The following is a 20,573-nucleotide window of genomic DNA, read 5'->3' as shown; positions in this document are numbered from 1 at the left end:
TCACTTGGAGCTAAGGCACTTGACAGCCCTTCTTAAGAATAACGTGTTTGGTGTAAAAGAGCTTCTTTCTTGATTTTGAATGATAGAAACAGCTAGAGAAGGGACATCTCACTTTTAATGGTCACTTTCTAATTTGGAGGTTCCCAATTTTACCCTGCATCTCCTTGAGTCTTGGCCCAGGCTCAGGTCATTCACAGAACAACAGAGTAACATACGGAAACTTGTAAGCATTCCATTTGGTGACATCTTCTGAACGTACCCATGAAGGATAGCTGAACCGGTTGTTCGATAAAGTAGACAAATGAGTCACAAATAAACACAAAGGGGATATGTTGTCAGTTAATTTACATAGTCATCACATAGGTAACTGACTTTTTGCACATCTTTTGTTTGCAAAAATATTTTTAGTTCAGCTGGCACTAAACTTTGCAGTCTTGTTAAGTGCTTTAAATGAACTTACCAGAGCAAGTAGCATCTGGCTAAACTAATCATAGGCAGCTGTCATCTATTTTATTGCAAATACTCAGTAGAAATGACCTGGGTGGGGGTGGGGGACTAAAAAAGACAGCAATTCCAACACAACCAGTGCTTTAATATTAATATAGTAATTAATTTCCATGCAGGCTGACATCAATGTTACAAATAATGTCATTTGCCATTCAGGCCCCAGCATACAGCCATTCTGGCTGCCAGCAGAATCAAAAAGATAGCCGAGGTACTTTACTAACAGAGAATGGAGGGATGTAGTCCTTTGAAAATTTTTAGTTCAGGAATTTCCTAAAAGCAGGGCTCAGAAGACTTTCTTTACTGGCCAAGTAACACTTCACATTTTCCTACAATGTCAGGCAGTCTAGAGCTATGGCACTACCTATTATGACATTATTTAAATGTTGATATGAAAAGGCAACCTATTAGCTATTGAAGAATAGAACAAGAAATTCAGTGTTCGAGGAAATGTAAATGATTATTTTCTTCTTCACTAGTTCCTTTGGAGATCGTAATAATATAAAAGGTAGTTGTAAAGTGAAGCCTCAAACCTGTTATAACATTTTTTCTAATCTATTGGAAATAGGTTCATATTTCAGTGTTTCTATAGGACTGACTTAAGGTAACAGAAGGACTATGGGCCTAACAGTATTTTTTCATCCAATTAGTCTAAAGCCATGATGATGGTAACTATAATCCCTTGGCTAGATGTCTCCTAAAGGGTATTTAAAATAAATTCCATCCTTCCTTTCTTCCTTCCTCTATTTCTCTATCTGTCCTTCTCTCCCTCCTTGCCTTCCTTTCCTTCCTTCCTTCCTCTTATCCCTCCCTTCCTCCCTTACCTCCTTCCTTCTTTCCTTTCTGAAACACATGCTAGTGTAACAGGAAGCAGATCTTAACTAATATAGTCCTTGCTAAGGTACTATTCTTTAAGGGGCTCTCATTGGTGTCTGCAAATTTCAGGTCAAACTAGTTCAGGTACCACTCCTTCATAAATGTTTTAAGAGGTTATTTTAATTTTGAACGTAGCACGATCAGTAAAAAATTATTAAAATAACATGACGGATTGAAGATATGTAGTGCTATGAATCACTCTTTTGAACAGGCACATACTCTTAGAAATTTAACTTCAGGAATTAGGTTTCTGAAGAACCTCACTGTGAGATAATGCATTACTTAAAATGTTCATATTTCATGGGAAAACACTTTTTGAGGCATAGAGTTATTTTATGAGAGTTCCTGTAAATACTTTTGTTTTCATTAACATCTAGGATAACTAAGGATATATTAATCTAGCCCTCTCTCATGGTTAGGAGCCCGTCCCATAACAAAGTCATAAAGCGTATGCATCAATACTTCTTACATAGTAGTGTCCTCCTTTCTAACACACATGGGAATGCAATCCTAACATCAAGGTAGACTTTCTCTCATCTTTCTTGCTGTGTCCTATGGCTTCGTTTCAAAACATTACACTCTTGCTATGCCTCCTACTCTTTTTCAGTAAACTAAAGTGGTTAAGTAGTTTGAGGTCCTGGACTAGCTGTGGGAACTTAGGCAAATCACTTCATATCCCAAAGTTCCAGTTTCTTCATTTGCAAAATGCAGCAAATAATATTACCTTACCTTGGAGGGTTTTTATGAAGAGTAAAGGAGATAATGCATATAAACAATTTATTATGTGCCAGGCGTTGTGCCAAATGCTTATTAAATGATACCATCATGATACTACTTAGCACCGCTATTTTAGCTACTTCTATGTAACTCCCTTTCTCACACATTTTAATGTCCTTAGGAGGAACAACTTCCAACATGTGTATACTCAATCCAACATTCTCACTGTTGTCAAAAAGATATATAAATATAAATCCACATATGCTAGAAATTTTCATAAGGAAAACTCATACTTAGGAATTATTTATTGTATATGTCATGTATTATAATGGTATACGAGAGCAAATCAAAATCACATATAGTCATAACTATGTTCCAGTACTGTGGTTGCCTCTGGGGATACAGAAATAAATGAAAGTTCAATGGAAAGGATTTTACTTTCAGTTATGAGATTCAGGGAAGCCTCCTTGGAGAAGGTGGCAACTTAACTGAACTTTAAATTACGGATTGGATTTAGACTTTCAGATCTTCGACATAGGAAATTTAGGTGGAAGGATTATCATAGTCATGGACAGGAGTAGAAAAGTGGAATCTGTGAATGGTGAACAGAAAGTAATTCAGTTTACTTGGAATACATAGCCCCTAATGGGAAGTTTTAGGAGACACTTCGAAAAGAGAGGACTTAGTCTTCAGACCAAAGGGCTTAGAATTTGATTTCTGAGCAGCAGCATAATTAGTTCTATACATATTCAATGAAAAAGGGTCCTCAATAGGCACATCTGTTAAATTCTTCTATTAACCCTTATCATGCAAAACAATAATTTGTAAAAGTGTACTATTTCCTCTGATTTTCCAAGCAGTACATTCTTATTGGGAAAAAAAAAATCAGAGGCTATATAAAATTGAAAAAAGTATTTTATCTTACTTTTTAATAGTTTAGTAAATATAATGTTTGGAAAGTAGATGTTTCTGCAAGCAGTAATGATACCCAAGTCATGTGGTCTTTTGTAAATATAAACTGAGAGATTACTCCTGATTGTCAATTCAGTTTCTAAGCAATATCAACATCAGCTAAAACACCCTTTTGCATGACATCAGAAGCCCCAAGAAAAAGAAAAATGGTTTCTTGATTGACTCATTACATTCCTCAAGGTAGTAAACTAACTAGAAAACTACAGGTTCAAGTAGTTCAAGCTCAGGAAAGAGAAAATTTAAGTTATATTTGTTTTAAGAAAAAAGAATCCTCTCTAAGTTGATTTAAAATTTATTCTAGAAATCTATTTCAAACTCTGTATTCAGTAAACTATTAGTATAACATAGAAATTAAGTATCCTCAAACACATATATATATATATACACACACACACAAATGGGGTTATGTTTATTTCATCCTAGAATGTATAAAACATTTATATCTGTACCTATAAGATATATAAGTGGTGTAAGTTATATTACGTAACCCATAATTCAGTGAAATATAGAAAGCTTCTGGTTTAAAAACTGCTAAATATACAAATAAGTGCTTAAATTCCATTCAGATCTTTTCTATGGATAAAACCTCCTCCTTTCAGGGAACTCCTCTTGCCTTCCCTCTGCTTCCATTTGCTATTGGAAATTTCTCCTATTCCACCAAAACCTTTGTAAGTGTTGCTATGGAAGCAACTCTTCATATCCCCTCTCTTTATATGACATGGTTTCCCAACCCATCAATATCAGAGTATTTCTCTTCTAGACATATGCCAGTGTGCTAGTAGTCTAAATCTTTAAGAAAATGTCAATGAAAGACCATTTTTACCTGTTCGAAGGTCCACTGAATAATGGAAACAACATAAATGAGTACTAACTACATATACACTATGCTAAACCTACCTAATAGAATGTTATACAGCTGTACAATTAAAAATCATGGTGCATATTTACTGAAAAGGAAAGATAAACCTTGTATATTGTTATGCAAGAAAAGCACAGTAAATATGTGCATGCTGTATTTTCAATTTTTAAACCAATTAATAAAGACACACAGAAAAAAATATAAACCAAAACATTAACAGTGGCTATGGTTGGATGGTTGGATTATAGGAGACGTTTATTTTCTTCCTTTTAACCTTTTCCTAAATTCTAACAATGACCTTATTTCTCTGTAATAGGTCAAAAGCAATGCATTTAAAGAATATGGTGAAAATTTAAATGTTTAGAAGAAAATACTTGTTATTACCAATTCCTCCCTTCTCATTCTCCCTTTAACCTACTCCAATTTGGCTTTTACCCCCAGCACTCTATCCGAACAGCATTCCTTCAGCTTATGTTTTCAGATCACATGATTAAATTCTCAGTCTTCATTTTACTTTACTTCATTTTACTTGGCAAAGTTGGTCACTCTCTCTAGAAAAGACTTCCTTCAGGTGACTTCCAGGACACCATTCAAATATCCTTTATTTTACTAGCCACTAGTCACTTGTTCAGTCCCCTTGGCTGGTTCCTCTTTATCTTCTAGACTTCTAAACATTGTAGTGTAACGTAGATCAGACCCAGACCACTTCTCTTTTCTATCTATAATCACTTCCTTGGTAATCTCACCCATTCTCATGACTTCAAAGGCTATCTATATGCAACAATGTGTACCAAATTTATATGTCCAGGCTGTACCTCTCCCTGTAAGTCCATATTCATATATCCAGCTGCCTTTTTGACATCTTTGTTTGGAAAACTGATAGGCAGAAGAAAATTAACATGTCAGAAAAGAACTCCTTACGCCTGTACCTTAACTGACTCTACCCGCAAACTTCCTCATCTCTTTACATGACAACTTTCTCTTTCTAGTTACTCATGTTAAAAAAGAAAAAAGGTAAAAAAAAAAAAAAAAAAGAAAAAAAAAGATAAGGAGTCATTCACTCACAAACTGTACCTACTCAATTTTCAAATCTTTAGCTTCAAAATATATCAAGAATCTGACCATTTTTCACCACTGCCATCACCTGGTCCAATTCACCATCATTTCCTACCTGGATTACTGTAACGGACCCAGAATCATTCTCTCTGCTTCTTCCCTTGCATACCTACAGGCTATTTTCAAAACAGCAGCTAGAGTGATCTTTATGAAACTTAAGCTATCAAAATATGTCATTCATCTGCTAAAAACTTTCCAGTGCCTTCCTATCACATAGTAAAAGCTTAGGAGACCCTATATGATCTAGTCTTTCCTAACCTCATTTCCCAATACTATTCCTCTTGTTTACTCCATCCTAGTCACCTGGACTTCTTAACTTTTCCTCAAACACACCAAGCACATAACTGCCTTGGGACCTTTGTTGCTGTTCTGTCCTAAAGAACCTCAATTCTAACTACTCTCATCTTGCTTTACTATCTACAATGTTTATCATCATCTGTTTTGATTTGCTAAAGCTAACAAAATGCAATATACCAGAAATGGACTGGCTTTTAACAACGGGGATTTATTAGCTTACCAGTTTACAAGTCTAAGGCTATGAAAATGTCCAAATCAAGGCAGCAACAGGATGATACCTTCTCTGAAGATGGGTTACTGGCAAGCTTGGGCTCCTCTTTCAGATAGCAAGGCACGCGGTGATGTCTGCTGTTCCTTCTTTTCCGGGTTCCGGTGCTTCCAGTCTCTGGCTTCAGCGGCTTACTCTCTCATTTCCATGGGTGTGTCCTTGTCTCTCAGCTTCTCTGGAGCTTTTTCCATGGGCTTCTCTTATTTTCACCTCTTAGCTTCCATGTGTGAATTCTCCTCTTATAAAGGATGCCAGTAAGAGGAGTAAGACCCACCTTGAATGGTATGAGTCACAATTTAACTGAAATAACGTCACCAAAAGGTCCCACCAACAATAGGTCTATGCCCACAGGAATGGATTAAAAGAACATGACCTTTTCTGGGGTATATAACTGCTTCAAACTACCACACCATCCTTCATTCTAAATCATTACTTGCTCATTAGTTTAGTGTTTTCCTTCCCACCTCCAGAAGGTAAACTCCAGGAGTCTAGGAGCTTTTAAATATTGTGTCACTGCCCTATCTCCAATATCTAGAAGTCTGACAGTAGCAGATACTCAACAAGTGTCATTGAATGAATGACCTCAAGGTTAAAAGAGTTTATTAAACAATATGCAAAAACTCTAAACCCTAAAGGAAATGGCTGATAAAAAATGACTATACTGGAGGAGGATCCAAGATGGTGGCATAGAGAGGCGTGGAAGCTAAGTAGTCCCCCCGGAACAACTAAAAAAAACCAAAAACGACTAGTAAATAATCCGGAATAACTGCAGGGGGACAAACATGACTGTCCACTCATCATACACCAACCTGAACTGGGAGGAATGCCCGAGATCACAGCATAAAATCTGTAAGTAAGAACTGCGGATCCAAATCGGGAGATCCCTCACCCACAGCCAAGCTACAAAGCCTTGTGGTGCCAGAGAGAAGCTCTCTCCCAGCAAGTGAATATAGCTCAGCTGAGCTCCCACTGAGGGTTTAATTAGCGAGTGTGAACTGCTCACTATGAGGTACAAATCCCCAACAAGTAGACTGAGGCTTTAGGTGATGACTGACCTTGGAGAACTGGAGGGTCGCCTCGGAATAGCTCTGTTCCTTTTTCGACTCAGTGGAGAAAGCCTCTGTCATTTTCAGTTCCCAGTTCTGTGACCCAGACAGGGGTGTGGCACAGGCAGAGAGAGACCACTGAAATGCTAATGACCTTCCCCTAGGGTATCTATCTACTCTAAGAGGAAAGGGGAGGGGCCCAGCTCTACTACCCGCCTTTCATTCAGAACTTACACCAGTCAAGAATTATTGGCTAATCTTTGTATCAGGCAGAGAGCACCCCTGCACGTCCCGGCGGCCCGGGGCTTCCCTTGAGGGACGACGCGCACTAGTGACGTAGCACAGCCTTCTCTCAGCAGAGGTCCTGGAAGATCACAGCTAAGAAGGGGGGCCCGCTCGGAAAACCCAGGGATGCTACATCAATGCCAGTGGTTTGTGGGTCAGCGACAGAGAAAATCTGAGGCAAAACAGAAATGAAGGCTTACACTCTTGCAACAGCCTTGAATCTCCGGGAACACCTGGGAGGTTTGAATATTAAAGCCGCCCTGCCTGCCTAACCACCGAGACACACGCCCCACATTCAGGGCGGAGAGCTCCAACAACAAACCCAAACTGAGTTCACCAACTGAACCCCACAAAAATCATTTCCCCAAGCACCACAGAGACAGAGTTGGGGAGAACTGACTTGAGGGGTATAGGTGACTCGCAGACGCCATCTGCTGGTTAGTTGGAGAAAGTGTATACCACCAACTTGTATTTCTGAAAAATTTGATTGGTATTTTTTTTTTACAACTTGAAAGAACCCTATCAAGCAAAGCAAATGCCAAGAGGCCAAAAACAACAGAAAATCTTAATGCATATGATAAAACCAGATGATATGGAGAACCCAATCCCAAACACCCAAATCAAAACATCAGAAGAGACACAGTACTTGGCACAATTAATAAACAATCACAATCGAGGAACGGAAACATGGCACAGGATATAAAAGACATGAAGAAGACCATGGAACAGGATAAAAGGGACATAAAGAAGACCCTAGAAGAGCATAAAGAAAAAATTGTAAGATTAAATAAAAAATAGAAAATCTTATGGAAATAAAAGAAACTGTTGGCCAAATTAAAAAGACTCTGGATACTCATAATACAAGATCAGAGGAAGTTGAACAATGACTCAGCATCCTTGACGACCACAGAATGGAAAATGAAAGAACAAAAGAATGAATGGGGAAAAAAATCGAAAAAATCAAAATGGATGTCAGGGATATGATAGATAAAACAGAATGTCCAAATTTAAGACTCATTGATGTCCCAGAAGGGGAAGAGATATTTGATTCTTTTAGTTGTTATTGTAAATGGAATTTTTTCTTGATTTCTTCTTTGGATTGTTCATTACTAGTGTATAAAAACATCACTGATTTTTATATGATGTGTGAAGGTATCTCAATAAAACGTCTTAAAAAAAAAAGACCACTGACTTTTGCGGGTTGATCTTATACCTTGCCACTTTGCTGAATCCGGTTATTAGCTCTAAAAAGTTTGCTTTGGATCATGTCAGCATGATGTATTTAAAGGTCTATCTCACACACACACACACCCCCTGGTATTTAGACTTAAAAATCAAAGCAGATACAAGCTTCATTTCAGACTCCATTTCAATCATTAGACTGTTTTGACTAAAAATTTATAATAAATTATAAATTATAAGAATTATATTTATTGGATATATTCATGTAAAGTATCCTCAATAAAAGATTTAAAAGTCACCATCAAATTGACCGAACAGTTCATTTGAACATATTCTTGATATGCTCCCTTCCAAAATCTTTTTGAAATTAGAACAACATATTGAACAAATGTAAAAAATCTAGAAAACAAAATCAGGTAGAGGGCAATAAAAAAGTAATAATAGAGGCGGGGCAAGATGGCAGACTGGTGAGCTGTAAGTTTTAGTTACTCCTCCAGGAAAGTAGGTAAAAAGCCAGGAACTGCGTGGACTGGACACCACAGAGCAATCTGTCTTTGGGCATACTTCATACAACACTCATGAAAACGTGGAACTGCTGAGATCAGCGAAATCTGTAAGTTTTTGCGGCCAGGGGACCCGCGCCCCTCCCTGCCAGGCTCAGTCCCGGGGGAGGAGGGGCTGTCAGCTCCGGGAAGGAGAAGGGAGAACTGCAGTGGCTGCTCTTATTGGAAACTCATTCTACTGATTCAAACTCCAACCATAGATAGACTGAGACCAGACACCAGAGACTCTGAGAGCAGCCAGCCCAGCAGAGAGGAGACAGGCATAGAAAAAAAACAACACGAAAAACTCCAAAATAAAAGCAGAGGATTTTTGGAGTTCTGGTGAACACAGAGAGGGGAAGGGCGGAGCTCAGGCCTTGAGGCGCATATGCAAATCCCGAAGCAAAGCTGATCTCTCTGCCCTGTGGACCTTTCCTTAATGGCCCTGGTTGCTTTGTCTATTAGCATTTCAATAACCCATTAGATCTCTGAGGAGGGCCGTTTTTTTTTTTTTTTTTTTTTTTTAAATCCTTTTTTCTTTTTCTAAAACAATTACTCTAAGAAGCCCAATACAGAAAGCTTCAAAGAATTGCAATTTGGGCACGTCAAGTCAAGAGCAGAACTAAGAGAGCTCTGAGACAAAAGGCAATAATCCAGTGGCTGAGAAAATTCACTAAACAACACAACTTCCCAAGAAAAGGGGGGTGTCCGCTCACAGCCACCATCCTGGTGGACAGGAAACACTCCTGCCCATCGCCAGCCCCATAGCCCAGAGCTGCCCCAGACAACCCAGTGTGACGGAAGTGCTTCAAATAACAGGCACACACCACAAAACTGGGCGTGGACATTAGCCTTCCCTGCAACCTCAGCTGAATGTCCCAGAGCTGGGAAGGTGGAGCAGTGTGAATTAACAAAGCCCCATTCAGCCATCATTTGAGCAGACTGGGAGCCTCCCTACACAGCCCAGCAGCCCAGAACTGCCCTGGGGGGACGGCACTCACCTGTGACATAGCACAGTCATCCCTCAACAGAGGACCCGGGGTGCACGGCCTGGAAGAGGGGCCCACTTGCAAGTCTCAGGAGCCATACGCCAATACCAAAGACTTGTGGGTCAGTGGACAGAGACAAACTGTGGCAGGACTGAACTGAAGGATTAGACTATTGCAGCAGCTTTAAAACTCTAGGATCATCAGGGAGATTTGATTGTTAGGGCCACCCCCCCTCCCCGACTGCCCAGAAACACGCCCCACATACAGGGCAGGCAACACCAACTACACACGCAAGCTTGGTACACCAATTGGGCCCCACAAGACTCACTCCCACACTCACCAAAAAGGCTAAGCAGGGGAGAACTGGCTTGTGGAGAACAGGTGGCTCGTGGACGCCACCTGCTGGTTAGTTAGAGAAAGTGTACTCCACGAAGCTGTAGATCTGATAAATTAGAGAAAAGGACTTCAATAGGTCTACAAACCCTAAAAGAACCCTATCAAGTTCAGCAAATGCCACGAGGCCAAAAACAACAGAAAATTATAAAGCATATGAAAAAACAAGACGATATGGATAACCCAAGCCCAAGCACCCAAATCAAAAGACCAGAAGAGACACAGCACCTAGAGCAGCTACTCAAAGAACTAAAGATGAACAATGAGACCATAGTACGGGATATGAAGGAAATCAAGAAGACCCTAGAAGAGCATAAAGAAGACATTGCAAGACTAAATAAAAAAATGGATGATCTTATGGAAATTAAAGAAACTGTTGACCAAATTAAAAAGATTCTGGACACTCATAGTACAAGACTAGAGGAAGTTGAACAACGAATCAGTGACCTGGAAGATGACAGAATGGAAAATGAAAGCATAAAAGAAAGAATGGGGAAAAAAACTGAAAAACTCGAAATGGACCTCAGGGATATGATAGATAATATGAAACGTCCGAATATAAGACTCATTGGTGTCCCAGAAGGGGAAGAAAAGGGTAAAGGTCTAGGAAGAGTATTCAAAGAAATTGTTGGGGAAAACTTCCCAAATCTTCTAAACAACATAAATACACAAATCATAAATGCTCAGCGAACTCCAAATAGAATAAATCCAAAAAAACCCACTCCGAGACATATACTGATCACACTGTCAAACATAGAAGAGAAGGAGCAAGTTCTGAAAGCAGCAAGAGAAAAGCAATTCACCACATACAAAGGAAACAGCATAAGACTAAGTAGTGACTACTCAGCAGCCACCATGGAGGCAAGAAGGCAGTGGCACGATATATTTAAAATTCTGAGTGAGAGGAATTTCCAGCCAAGAATACTTTATCCAGCAAAGCTCTCCTTCAAATTTGAGGGAGAGCTTAAAGTTTTCACAGACAAAGAAATGCTGAGAGAATTTGCTAACAAGAGACCTGCCCTACTGGAGATACTAAAGGGAGCCCTACAGACAGAGAAACAAAGACAGGACAGAGAGACTTGGAGAAAGGTTCAGTACTAAAGAGATTCGGTATGGGTACAATAAAGGATATTAATAGAGAGAGGGAAAAATATGGCAAACATAAACCAAAGGATAAGATGGCCGATTCAAGAAATGCCTTCACGGTTTTAACGTTGAATGTAAATGGATTAAACTCCCCAATTAAAAGATACAGATTCGCACAATGGATCAAAAAAAATGAACCATCAATATGTTGCATACAAGAGACTCATCTTAGACACAGGGACACAAAGAAACTGAAAGTGAAAGGATGGAAAAAAATATTTCATGCAAGCTACAGCCAAAAGAAAGCAGGTGTAGCAATATTAATCTCAGATAAAATAGACTTCAAATGCAGGGATGTTTTGAGAGACAAAGAAGGCCACTACATACTAATAAAAGGGGCAATTCAGCAAGAAGAAATAACAATCGTAAATGTCTATGCACCCAATCAAGGTGCCACAAAATACATGAGAGAAACACTGGCAAAACTAAAGGAAGCAATTGATGTTTCCACAATAATTGTGGGAGACTTCAACACATCACTCTCTCCTATAGATAGATCAACCAGACAGAAGACCAATAAGGAAATTGAAAACCTAAACAATCTGATAAATGAATTAGATTTAACAGACATATACAGGACATTACATCCCAAATCACCAGGATACACATACTTTTCTAGTGCTCACGGAACTTTCTCCAGAATAGATCATATGCTGGGACATAAAACAAGCCTCAATAAATTTAAAAAGATTGAAATTATTCAAAGCACATTCTCTGACCACAATGGAATACAATTAGAAGTCAATAACCATCAGAGACTTAGAAAATTCACAAATACCTGGAGGTTAAACAACACACTCCTAAACAACCAGTGGGTTAAAGAAGAAATAGCAAGAGAACTTGCTAAATATATAGAGACGAATGAAAATGAGAACACAACATACCAAAACCTATGGGATGCAGCAAAAGCAGTGCTAAGGGGGAAATTTATAGCACTAAACGCATATATTAAAAAGGAAGAAAGAGCCAAAATCAAAGAACTAATGGATCAACTGAAGAAGCTAGAAAATGAACAGCAAACCAATCCTAAACCAAGTAGAAGAAAAGAAATAACAAGGATTAAAGCAGAAATAAATGACATAGAGAACAAAAAAACAATAGAGAGGATAAATATCACCAAAAGTTGGTTCTTTGAGAAGATCAACAAGATTGACAAGTCCCTAGCTAGACTGACAAAATCAAAAAGAGAGAAGACCCATATAAACAAAATAATGAATGAAAAAGGTGACATATCTGCAGATCCTGAAGAAATGAAAAAAATTATAAGAGGATATTATGAACAACTGTATGGCAACAAACTGGATAATGTAGAAGAAATGGACAATTTCCTGGAAACATATGAACAACCTAGACTGACCAGAGAAGAAATAGAAGACCTCAACCAACCCATCACAAGCAAAGAGATCCAATCAGTCATCAAAAATCTTCCCACAAATAAATGCCCAGGGCCAGATGGCTTCACAGGGGAATTCTACCAAACTTTCCAGAAAGAACTGACACCAATATTACTCAAACTCTTTCAAAACATTGAAAAAAATGGAACACTACCTAACTCATTTTATGAAGCTAACATCAATCTAATACCAAAACCAGGCAAAGATGCTACAAAAAAGGAAAAACTACCGGCCAATCTCCCTAATGAATATAGATGCAAAAATCCTCAACAAAATACTTGCAAATCGAATCCAAAGACACATTAAAAAAATCATACACCATGACCAAGTGGGGTTCATTCCAGGCATGCAAGGATGGTTCAACATAAGAAAAACAATCAATGTATTACAACACATTAAAAACTCGAAAGGGAAAAATCAATTGATCATCTCAATAGATGCTGAAAAAGCATTTGACAAAATCCAACATCCCTTTTTGATAAAAACACTTCAAAAGGTAGGAATTGAAGGAAACTTCCTCAACATGATAAAGAGCATATATGAAAAACCCACAGCCAGCATAGTACTCAATGGTGAGAGACTGAAAGCCTTCCCTCTAAGATCAGGAACAAGACAAGGATGCCCGCTGTCACCACTGTTATTCAACATTGTGCTGGAAGTGCTAGCCAGGGCAATCCGGCAAGACAAAGAAATAAAAGGCATCCAAATTGGAAAAGAAGAAGTAAAACTGTCATTGTTTGCAGATGATATGATCTTATATCTAGAAAACCCTGAGAAATCAACGATACACCTCCTAGAGCTAATAAACAAATTTAGCAAAGTAGCGGGATACAAGATTAATGCACATAAGTCAGTAATGTTTCTATATGCTAGAAATGAACAAACTGAAGAGACACTCAAGAAAAAGATACCATTTTCAATAGCAACTAAAAAAATCAAGTACCTAGGAATAAACTTAAGCAAAGATGTAAAAGACCTATACAAAGAAAACTACATAACTCTACTAAAAGAAATAGAAGGGGACCTTAAAAGATGGAAAAATATTCCATGTTCATGGATAGGAAGACTAAATGTCATTAAGATGTCAATTCTACCCAAACTCATCTACAGATTCAATGCAATCCCAATCAAAATTCCAACAACCTACTTTGCAGACTTGGAAAAGCTAGTTATCAAATTTATTTGGAAAGGGAAGATGCCTCGAATTGCTAAAGACACTCTAAAAAAGAAAAACGAAGTGGGAGGACTTACACTCCCTGACTTTGAAGCTTATTATAAAGCCACAGTTGCCAAAACAGCATGGTACTGGCACAAAGATAGACATATAGATCAATGGAATCGAATTGAGAATTCAGAGATAGACCCTCAGATCTATGGCCGACTGATCTTTGATAAGGCCCCCAAAGTCACCGAACTGAGCCATAATGGTCTTTTCAACAAATGGGGCTGGGAGAGTTGGATATCCATATCCAAAAGAATGAAAGAGGACCCCTACCTCACCCCCTACACAAAAATTAACTCAAAATGGACCAAAGATCTCAATATAAAAGAAAGTACCATAAAACTCCTAGAAGATAATGTAGGAAAACATCTTCAAGACCTTGTATTAGGAGGCCACTTCCTAGACTTTACACCCAAAGCACAAGCAACAAAAGAGAAAATAGATAAATGGGAACTCCTCAAGCTTAGAAGTTTCTGCACCTCAAAGGAATTTCTCAAAAAGGTAAAGAGGCAGCCAACTCAATGGGAAAATATTTTTGGAAACCATGTATCTGACAAAAGACTGATATCTTGCATATACAAAGAAATCCTACAACTCAATGACAATAGTACAGACAGCCCAATTATAAAATGGGCAAAAGATATGCAAAGACAGTTCTCTGAAGAGGAAATACAAATGGCCAAGAAACACATGAAAAAATGTTCAGCTTCACTAGCTATTAGAGAGATGCAAATTAAGACCACAATGAGATACCATCTAACACCGGTTAGAATGGCTGCCATTAAACAAACAGGAAACTACAAATGCTGGAGGGGATGTGGAGAAATTGGAACTCTTATTCATTGTTGGTGGGACTGTATAATGGTTCAGCCACTCTGGAAGTCAGTCTGGCAGTTCCTTAGAAAACTACATATAGAGCTACCATTCGATCCAGCGATTGCACTTCTCGGTATATACCCGGAAGATCGGAAAGCAGTGACACGAACAGATATCTGCACGCCAATGTTCATAGCAGCATTATTCACAATTGCCAAGAGATGGAAACAACCCAAATGTCCTTCAACAGATGAGTGGATAAATAAAATGTGGCATATACACACGATGGAATACTACGCGGCAGTAAGAAGGAACGATCTGGTGAAACATATGACAACATGGATGAACCTTGAAGACATAATGCTGAGCGAAATAAGCCAGGCACAAAAAGAGAAATATTATATGCTACCACTAATGTGAACTTTGAAAAATGTAAAACAAATGGTTTATAATGTAGAATGTAGGGGAACTAGCAGTAGAGAGCAATTAAGGAAGGGGGAACAATAATTCAAGAAGAACAGATAAGCTATTTAACGTTCTGGGGATGCCCAGAAATGACTATGGTCTGTTAATTTCTGATGGATGTAGTAGGAACAAGTTCACTGAAATGTTGCTATATTACGTAACTTTCTTGGGGTAAAGTAGGAACATGTTGGAAGTTAAGCAGTTATCTTAGGTTAGTTGTCTTTTTCTTACTCCCTTGTTATGGTCTCTTTGAAATGTTCTTTTATTGTATGTTTGTTTTCTTTTTAACTTTTTTTTTCATACAGTTGATTTAAAAAAGAAGGGAAAGTTAGAAAAAAAAAAAAAGAAAGAAAAAAGACAAACAAGGAAAAAAAAAAAAAAGATGTAGTGCCCCCTTGAGGAGCCTGTGGAGAATGCAGGGGTATTCGCCTACCCCACCTCCATGGTTGCTAACATGACCACAGACATAGGGGACTGGTGGTTTGATGGGTTGAGCCCTCTACCATAAGTTTTACCCTTGGGAAGACGGTTGCTGCAAAGGAGAGGCTAGGCCTCCCTGTATTTGTGCCTAAGAGTCTCCTCCTGAATGCCTCTTTGTTGCTCAGATGTGGCCCTCTCTCTCTGGCTAAGCCAACTTGAAAGGTGAAATCACTGCCCTCCCCCCTACGTGGGATCAGACACCCAGGGAAGTGAATCTCCCTGGCAACGTGGAATATGACTCCCGGGGAGGAATGTAGACCCGGCATCGTGGGATGGAGAACATCTTCTTGACCAAAAGGGGGATGTGAAAGGAAATGAAATAAGCTTCAGTGGCAGAGAGATTCCAAAACGAGCCGAGAGATCACTCTGGTGGGCACTCTTACGCACACTTTAGACAACCTTTTTTAGGTTCTAAAGAATTGGGGTAGCTGGTGGTGGATACCTGAAACTATTAAACTACAACCCAGAACCCATGAATCTCGAAGACAGTTGTATAAAAATGTAGCTTATGAGGGGTGACAATGGGATTGGGAATGCCATAAGGACCAAACTCCACTTTGTCTAGTTTATGGATGGATGTGTAGAAAAGTAGGGGAAGGAAACAAACAGACAAAGGCACCCAGTGTTCTTTTTTACTTCAATTGCTCTTTTTCACTCTAATTATTATTCTTGTTATTTTTGTGTGTGTGCTAATGAAGGTGTCAGGGATTGATTTAGGTGATGAATGTACAACTATGTAAAGGTACTGTAAACAATCGAAAGTACAATTTGTTTTGTATGACTGCGTGGTATGTGAATATATCTCAATAAAATGATGATTAAAAAAAAAATAATAGTACTGAAATGATCTAATTCAAGAATCAGTCTTATTTTTGGCATTTCACACGTTTCAAATTATAGTATGGATTTTCTAAATGTTGCTATTATTCTACATTAGTTACTTGTTAGTAAATATGCCTCTAGTTACAAAAGCATATTTAAAGATCTAGGCCTTTCAGCCTTAGAAGGTCTTTAGAAAAGCAGTTGTCAGAAAGTTGCTACAGTTGCTATTACAGTGATTTTAATTTTCCTAAAAAGAGGAAAGAAAATAAATCATGCTATGCAGTTATAGATTATCTCCTAGTGTTATTGTGGTCTTTGGACCACAAAATGAGACACAATAGATTACATTAAAGAAGTATTTTGGAGATTTGATAAAAAATACCAGACCAGCCAACATGACCATTGCACAATGTTACACAAACAATATTCTGGGTTTTATAGACACACTTTGTTTTTTCCTTCAAAGGACACTACAGGTTTATATGGTTTGTAATAAACTCGGAAAACGTACATGCTTTTGGGTCCTTACAGAAAGTCTTCAGAGTTATAGGGCAATGGAATTACTACAGTACCATTTCAAATAAGATCTATGTCATACTTTTCTTATCTAAAAGATAAAATGTACTTCTCCACATATATAATCTCATATTCAGAAAATGTTTCCTGGATTCTCCCTTCATTTTTTCTTTCACTTTTCAACATCTTGCAAGAGGAGAGGCAATACTCACTAATTTTGCTTCCTGTCAAAGCTATCTGCCCTGAATTAAAACCTTGGAGAAATCCACCCCGTCCCCCCAAACCAGTTCCTCACTCGTGCCAAGTCCTGCCCATTCTATTCCTCCAGTGACATCTTACTGCCTACCACATCAAGACCACATTCCTTAGCATGACACCGACATCTCTCTGAGATGCTTACCTTATTGCTTCAGGCTTGTAAGTTAACTACTTCCCTTCAGCTGTGCTAAAACATTCTACCTCTCTGCCTTGCTCACGTTGCTTTCTCTTTGGAAAGGCTGCCTCTTTTCCATGTCTGTAAAAATCCAATCCTCAAGATTCACCCTTCTGGCCTCTTCCAGGAAACCTTTTATCTCCCCAATTAATAGTACTTTCTCTCTCATCTTAATTATAGTACATTGTCTTTCCTTTAGTGCTGCTCACATTCATCCTTGTATTATAAAGTATTTGTATGTATGTCTTTTTGCACCTTATAGATTTTAAACACATTCAAGCAAGAACTTACAATCATTTTGATATCACCAAAAGCCCCCTTAATATGGCTTTTTTGCAAACAACACTTAAATATTTATCAAACGAATGAAAGAACATATTATCGGATGAGAAATATGAAACCTTCAATAACCTAGCAGTATTATGAAATAACAATGGCATATATAAAGTGAGTCAAAAGCAAGACATTAACATGCATTATACTGTCAAATATAAGCTAATGAAAACTATTTTCCTGCTTTCCTTATGGCAGTAAACAAGCCGAAAAAATCCTTTTATGATGAATGTTTATAGGTTCCTTAATTCTACCTTTTAAAATAAAGTACTCAGGCAAGGGCGAGTCTCAAAATAGTTGCAAATTAATTACCTTTGCTTGCACTTTCTACATGTTCCAGTTCTTCTGGAAATTTCAGGATATCCCGGTATTTTTCCTCACAAATTTCAGCAATAAAATGCAAAAGTGTTGTTTTTTGATCTGCTGATTTAGTATCTCTAATCTGGAAACAAACAACAAACAAATAAAATCAGCATTTTTAGTATAGATTTTTTTTTCTTAAACAAGTGAAAATAACAAATGATAAATGAATGAATTCAATTCATTACAATGCATCTAAAATGAAAAAAAAAATGTTTGGGGTAGGTTTCTAAATGAGTCTATAGAAATGCTCAGGATTTTAAAATGATCCCCATGTTTTCAAATGAGAGAAAGCTCATCAATAAAAGTGACCAACTTTAATCTTATCTGATTCTGAATATCTGAATCATCACGGCAAAATGAACTACTATTTTTGTGAAATAAGAACATCCATTTAAGTACTGATAGTCATAGTTCAAGTTAAGGTGCCTTTATGTTATGTAATCAGCATTCTACATTCTTTATCACAAAAATATATTCTTGGACCCTTTATTCATTTGTAAGGTTTTATCTAATTCTAGCCAACACTAATGCAAATTAGTGCAAAAGAGTAAGCATATTTTACGCTCCTTTTCTTTGCAAAGGTCATCAGAAAAGAAGAACAACCCAAGATTCTTCTTATCCTGGTTTATAAACAGAATCTGACCACACAGTCATGATGGTATGAAAAGTTTTATTTGTCTGCTTACATATTGTATTTCATTCTCAAAGACACCACTGTTAGAAGCTTTAAAGTACAGGACACAAAAAATCTATGATGAGAATCTAGTGTTTTCTTTAATATAACTCTCATATTAGACTAAGTCACAAATGAAATCAGGGATTTATTCAGAAACAAATCATAAACATGGCATAAAATATCAAGTTTTCTCATTCTATTGGATGTTTTAATTCTATAATCTTTAGATGATGGGTTTGTCCACTGATGCTCATACTGATTTGGGATTTTTAGCTTTAAGGATTACTCTGTTTAGAATAAATGAGTATTTTTCCCAAACAGGCTTATGAAAAGGCTGCAGAGGACATTTAGGTAATTACAAAGTAATTTAATCCTTATTGTTTTAGTGACTAAGGAAAAAAAAATCCATAGCATTTAATAAATCAGGCCCAATCTGAATCTTTTGTACTATAACTTTTTAACAACACTTTAAGCCCCAATAGTACAAACAACTTGAAAGAAACATTAGTCTTAAGGCTCCAAAGCAACAGCCACAGGAGGCATGATAGTTGAAGTAGTCACAATTATTTCTTCTAGAATTCCTGGGATTACCTGACCCTACATAGGTAAAATATTTAAAAGTTTGCATTACCATGCTGATCCACCAAACATTTTTAAGTGCCACAGGTAGAAATGACACAATTTAAGGACAAGCTATAAGAACAAAAAGCAATAAAAATCTTAAAGGCAATTTGTCCTAAGTAAGACTTACAGCCTTAGAAGACTCAACGGAAGGTTCACTTTCTTAAAGCAAGGTCTTTACCTGGGAACTCTGTACTATATATTCACAAAGTACTTCATTTTCAGGGTATGCTGGATATTTCAAATAAGAAGGAAATTAATATTTTACTTTTTATTACAAATTAACTAAACCCTAAATTCTAAAAACATTAGGTACTTAGGGAAATTTAAAGGTACATCTTCCTAAAGAAAAGGAAAATAATCTATATTTTATGAACTCTGTAGAGTTCAAACAAACAAATAAGTTAAAACAAACAAATAACAACAAATCAACAACAAAAATCCATCTAGCTTTTCAGGACACCAAATCAACAAGTATATCATATTTGTTACCAAGAAAACACACACAAAAAAGAAAGGTATGCATATGGCCAACAATGGAATGGAAAACACAAAAATAGAAAAATAGCACTGTGCTCATATATCAATTTTATGGGTAATTTTATTATTATTTTTTCTTTAACAAGAATGTTACATTGTTTTGCAATAAAAAATATTCTGCATTTGGCACATGTACTTACAGGTGCTTAATTTCCACAAATATTTGTTTTTACTGATTAAAAATTATTTAGAATCAGGCCCATCAACAATTTAATTTCTGTTTAGAACTTTAGCAGAATCAATGGCTACATTTTAAAACGTTAAATAATGCATAATATTCAGAAAAAATAAATATCTAAGGATATTTGTTTAAATCAGAAAGGAATGTAGAAAGCATATGCAGATGCTTTCTTAGAATCTTAATATTTCCTATAAAGCCTGGGCAAACATGGCCAAGCATCTATCTTGTCAAACAGAAATATCTTAGTTGGTCTGCAAGACAAACTGCTAAATCTGTTTTGCAATATTTATTTTTTAAAAACTTCACACACAGTCCATTTTAATATTTTAAACTGGTAGCAAATTATGACCTTTTTTTTTTAATCTTTCTCTAAGTATATGACCCCTAGACCAATTACTTTTAAATAAATATAACAGTAAAATATAAGGGGGGAAGGCGGGGCAAGATGGCAGACTGGTGAGCTGTATGTTTTAGTTACTCCTCCAGGAAAGTAGGTAGAAAGCCAGGAACTGCGTGGAC

At 37.3% G+C, this 20,573-nt stretch overlaps 1 protein-coding gene across 1 annotated transcript in view; it reads right to left on the bottom strand.

Moving 5' to 3' along the window:
- Window positions 1-20,573, bottom strand: part of LOC119522295 (protein diaphanous homolog 2-like) — a 308,625-nt gene that overhangs the window by 170,595 nt on the left and 117,457 nt on the right. The window contains exon 6 of the mRNA XM_037820855.1: window positions 17,986-18,115. Coding sequence (XP_037676783.1) covers window positions 17,986-18,115 — 130 coding nt within the window. The remainder of the gene's footprint in view (window positions 1-17,985; window positions 18,116-20,573) is intronic.

This window comes from Choloepus didactylus, chromosome X, assembly GCF_015220235.1.
Source record: "Choloepus didactylus isolate mChoDid1 chromosome X, mChoDid1.pri, whole genome shotgun sequence".
In the NCBI taxonomy this organism is placed as follows: domain Eukaryota; kingdom Metazoa; phylum Chordata; class Mammalia; order Pilosa; family Megalonychidae; genus Choloepus; species Choloepus didactylus.
This window is presented reverse-complemented; position numbering and strand designations above follow the sequence as displayed.